This window comes from Lemur catta, chromosome 3 (genome assembly GCF_020740605.2).
Source record: "Lemur catta isolate mLemCat1 chromosome 3, mLemCat1.pri, whole genome shotgun sequence".
NCBI lineage: Eukaryota > Metazoa > Chordata > Mammalia > Primates > Lemuridae > Lemur > Lemur catta.
Window position 1 is genome coordinate 28,076,213 of NC_059130.1, and position 4,750 is coordinate 28,080,962.

The 4,750-nt window shown below is 53.0% G+C and overlaps 1 protein-coding gene across 1 annotated transcript; it reads left to right on the forward strand.

Annotated features, from left to right (window-relative positions):
• The first annotated feature begins 864 nt into the window (after positions 1 to 864).
• Positions 865 to 4,529, forward strand: AQP10 (aquaporin 10). Its single transcript, XM_045545193.1, has 6 exons — positions 865 to 1,048; positions 1,499 to 1,625; positions 2,175 to 2,312; positions 2,418 to 2,536; positions 2,754 to 2,971; positions 3,449 to 4,529. Exons 1-6 carry the CDS (start codon positions 944 to 946, stop codon positions 3,645 to 3,647), a joined length of 906 nt encoding a protein of 301 aa, XP_045401149.1. The 5' UTR covers positions 865 to 943; the 3' UTR covers positions 3,648 to 4,529.
• The last annotated feature ends 221 nt before the right edge of the window (positions 4,530 to 4,750 follow it).

Consider the following 4,750-nt stretch of genomic DNA (forward strand, 5'->3'; position numbering starts at 1 on the left):
ATGTAAATCATGATCCCAGCCTTCAAGAACCTCATAAACAGTATATGATATTTTAAAAATTTGTATGTTACCTGTTTTTACCTACTAGAACATAAGCTCTAGGAAGGCAGAGACTTTTTTTCACCACTTTCTCCAGTGTCTTGAGGTAGATTCATTGTTGAATGAATCTAATTGGAGGCTTGAGCTATGAAGAAGTAGGATGCGGCTCTGTGTTATGCAGAATAATAGTGGTGGGTATCCAGAGAAGAGCAGGTCGGGCTCAGCGTGAGTGTGAGGGCCTCATCTCATGGCATGGCAGGAGACACACAGATAGAGCCTTCTCTAAGCAACATGAGCCTCGGCATGAAGGAAGTACAGCATTCAGTGTGGGGTTTCATTCCCATCGTCTGTGGTCTGCAGCCCGGTCTCTCTGGATGCCTATTGAGTTCTCCAAGCATCCAAATGGTTTGGGGAAAGGTTTCACGTTCCAGATGAGAGGCACTGCGGATTTGAATTCACTCAGTCATGAATTAACTATGTGCTCTTGGGGAATTCTAAGGCTCAGTATCCTCATCTGCAGAATGGAAGCAATAGTACTATTTTACAGAATTGTTTTCAGGACCGAGAGAACTAACGTATTAAATATATGAAGCAGGGGACTCCCCTCAGCCTGTCAGCATAGGGGAGGTTAGTCCTGTGAGGAGTGGGGATGAAGGACAGAAGAGACAGAGCTTGGGCAAACTCCAGGCTCTGGTTGTGTACACGGCCTGCTCACAAACATTCTCCAGTAATCTGTATCTTTCCTAGCCTACACAGGTGTGGAGACGCTAGCTGCTGTTCAGGAGCTGAGCTAATTGGTTTTAAAGTCTCTTCCTTATCTTTTCTCAGGCACACAGTAGCTGTGTAGTAGCAGTGTGCCTATGCAGACGGAGGGAGCAGTGACCAGCGAAAGGGTGTTGCCACCATGGCCCTCGAGCAGCCCCTGGCCAAAATCAGGGGCCAACTCCGGATCCGCAGCCTCCTGGCCCGACAGTGCCTGGCAGAGTTTCTGGGTGTGTTTGTGCTCATGGTAGGCAGGGTAGTTGGGAGAAGGAAAGAAGGGAGGTGGGCAACAGTTTCTGGCTCCTTCTGGTGTCCTTATCTCTTTTCTCTTGCTGTCCCACTTCCTCTCAACTCTCAATCACTTCTCTTTTTCCTCTTCTTTTCTCTCCTAATCTCTCTCCTTTCCCCTCCTACTTCATCTTTTTTATTCCTGTCCTTTTCCTTTCTTTTTCCTCTTTTCTCTCCTAATCTCTCTCCTTTCCTACTTCATCTTTTTTATTCCTGTCCCTTTCCTTCTTTCTCTTTCTTCTTCCTCTACTTCTCCCATTTATTTTCCCTTCCTTCTCTCTGCCTCTCTCCTTTCCTTGCAGTCTCTCAGGTCCATCCATCTCTCTCAGCCACATCTCTAGCCTTCCCAACCTCCCTCCCCTGTTGGTCCCTGGGGCTCCCTGTTCCTCATTTCTCCTCTTCCCAGCAGCTTCTCACTCAAGGGGCTGTGGCCCAGGCTGTCACCAGTGGAGAAACCAAAGGCAACTTCTTCACCATGTTTCTGGCTGGCTCTCTGGCTGTTACAATATCCATCTACGTGGGTGGCAATGTCTCAGGTGAGGATCTGGTCATCAGAGTAGGTGGGTTGTGCATACGAATGTTGGTGGCTGTGGATGGTGAAAAGGCAGGTCTTTGGTGACTCATGGACATTATCTCCTTGAACTTGACCAGTGCCCTGGACTGAGATAAGCCTTTGGCCCCATCTGGCCTCTCCCCTTTCTGTATCTCTCCATCCCCCTTTCTCATGCTAATCCCAGGCAGAAACCTATGGCAGGGCATCGAGGGTAGGTGCTCTCTTTTTGTGCCCCCACCTGAAGCCCTCTGGGGCTCATCTCTGCTCAAGACTGGGTCTGCTTGTCCCTCAGATACACACTGTGTCAATGCACCTGGCTAGAGCGAGCAGACAGACCCAGGTTCACATCTTGGCTTCACTGTGTGATCCTGATAAGTCACTTAATGTCCCTGAGCCTCAGTTTCCTAAGCTATGTGATGGGAATAATATTATCTGTCTTAAGGATTGTGGGAAGGAGTAGTAGTGTTGCTTGGTGACAGTGCCTGGCAGCAACAATTAGCGGATATTGGTTTTCTTTACTTGATCCTTGAAGGTGCCCACCTGAATCCAGCCTTTTCCCTGGCCATGTGCCTCCTGGGACGTCTCCCCTGGGCAAAGTTCCCCATTTACTCCTTGGTGCAGCTGCTGTCTTCTTTCTGTGCCTCGGGAACCACCTATATTCTCTACTACAGTAAGAGAAGGAACAGGGTTGGGGCACCTGTGTGTGGGCGGAGGTGCCTCAGAATGGTTTTGGATGAACAAAGATGGAAACTCTGGGTGTCCCCCTCCTCCACAGATGCCCTACAGAATTATACAGGTGGGAACCTGACAGTGACTGGCCCCAAGGAGACAGCCTCCATCTTTGCCACCTATCCTGCCCCCTATCTGTCCCTGAACAATGGCTTCCTGGATCAGGTAGGTGTGAGGGTGAGACCTGGGAGACCCAAACTTTGCCTTGGGACCCCAGCCTCTTGTTCAATCTCGGTGGGGTGTGGGGTTGGCTCTTTCTTGGCACCCTCCGCCCCACCCCAGCTGCCTGTGTTGAACAAATTTTGAGGGGTGTTTTGGTGAGCAAGGGCAGATGGAGCACCTGGCACCTGATGGAGACCCCTTTGTCTCTGTTGACTTCAAGGTTCTGGGCACTGGGATCCTGATTGTGGGGCTCTTGGCCATCCTGGACAGACGGAACAAGGGAGTCCCTGCAGGTCTGGAGCCTGTGGTGGCGGGGCTGCTGGTCCTGGTCATCGGGCTATCCATGGGTGCCAACTGCGGGTTCCCACTCAACCCTGCCCGGGACCTGGGCCCACGGCTCTTCACCTACATTGCTGGCTGGGGCCCTGAAGTCTTCAGGTGGGAGATGGCCTCCCTGGTGCTGTCCTTCACTCACTTCCCTCTGCTAACATCTCTGTCCCTGAGTCCTCGGCATCCTTCTCTTAAATTGTTCTCTTGGCCTCTTAGGACAGTGTCCCTTCTCCAAGCCACATATTCTCCCCTTTCTCCCTTGCCTCCCTCCCCCGCTTTTCACTGAAACAGTAAGATTTAGAGGTTGTATTCTTAGGTACATCATATTGCCTCTTTGGGCCTTAGTGACCTCATCAGCAAAATGAGTATATTCAGATAATTCCCTAAAACAAGAGGCTGGACCAAGGTCTCCTGGCATTCCCTCCTCTCTAATTGCTATGCTTTGGTGTCAAGACAATGCTCTTCCTGGTGACCATCACCCCAGGAACTACTTTAGGGAGCTTTCCTGTTACTGTCCCCAGTCCTTAGAGAGGGGGAAGCTAAGGGAGTCACCCCTGACATCTCTCTTTTGTCCTTCTCTTGAAGTGCTGGTAATGGCTGGTGGTGGGTGCCTGTGGTGGCCCCTCTGGTGGGGGCCATTCTTGGCACAGCCACATACCAGCTGCTGGTGGCTCTGCACCACCCTGAGGACTCGGAGCCAGCTCTGGATCTTGAGTCTGCCCAACGCAATGCCTCAGAGTTGGAGACTTCTGCCTCAGCTGAGATGCTGGAGTACAAACTGTGATAACCACAGCCTTCTCTGCACTCGCGGATACTGGACAAAGTCACCGACCCCGCCTGGTAGCGAGACAAACATTCTTTCTCATTATTAATATGCCAGACCCTGGGAAGCTTTTCCGTTTACCTATCTAGGCATCCCTTCCTCTTAAACTGGGAAGGATCGTGGACACAGAGAACTGGAGGAGGATAAGGCCTGGGGACTCAGGCCCCTCATCCCCTCCTCCTCCAAGCCGGGTTTCTGATCCTCAGGCCCTCTAAGAACGTAGTTGCTCAAAGTACCCGCCAGAGGGTGCGCCCCGGGATGCTGGGTAGAGAAGACTGCGGGAATCTGCGGAGCGGAGGGGCCCCCCCATCCAGAGTCGCGCTGGGGAGCCTAACCCTGAGGACTCCCTTCAACGCGTGGTCCCAACCGCCGACCTCCAGCTCTCACCACCAGCGCCGCCCGCCTCTACCTTCGCAGGGGCGCCTCCCTGGACGCCGCCGCCCCAGGCGGTGATTAGGGGTGGGGAAGCTGTCTCCACCCGGGGGCGTGGTGGGGGCGGAGAGCGGGAGCGCGGCGGGACACAGCCCTTCCCGCACCTGGAGACTGGGAGAGCAAGGCGGAGAAACTGAGGCACAACCCTGTACCTAGGCATTCCGGGGCTGTATCATTCAAGGAGGGGATGAGATACAGTGAGATAAACCGGGGCCAGGAGAGAAGGCGAAGAAGGAACAGAGGGCGGACTGCTCTGAGGAGCGTGGGTCGGGGGCTAAGAGGAAACTGACGCTGAGGAAAATTCTCGTTGTTCACCGCTCTTCCAGCTCTCACGCCCCTCCCTGCAGAAGATGCTTTTTTTGCAGAGGAGGCACTGTTCTTCTATTCCCTTTCTTACAAATTAAAAAAGAATCTCAGAGCTATTAGCCTCCTGAATTTTCCTAATTTTTTTTTGTAGATGCGGAATGGATGTGTGTCTGTGTGACGGAGGGGGCCGGCCTGGCAATGCTAAGCCTCGGAAGGGTTAAGACCCTCCCCCTGCCCCGCACAAAGATGGCGGCGCCCTCCTCCTCTCTCCCTCACCCCTCCCCAAAACCCCCTCCCGCCCCCCGCCCTCCACCGCCACCTCCGTC

What these genes read in the sequence shown, in the direction of transcription:
- AQP10 (XM_045545193.1), top strand. Translation starts at nt 944, where the DNA reads ATGGCCCTCGAGCAGCCCCTGGCCAAAATCAGGGGCCAACTCCGGATC. An exon ending in CGTGGGTGGCAATGTCTCAG is followed by an intron (nt 1,626 to 2,174) that starts GTGAGGATCTGG and finishes TGATCCTTGAAG; the next exon opens with GTGCCCACCTGAATCCAGCC. An exon ending in TGGGGCCCTGAAGTCTTCAG is followed by an intron (nt 2,972 to 3,448) that starts GTGGGAGATGGC and finishes CTTCTCTTGAAG; the next exon opens with TGCTGGTAATGGCTGGTGGT.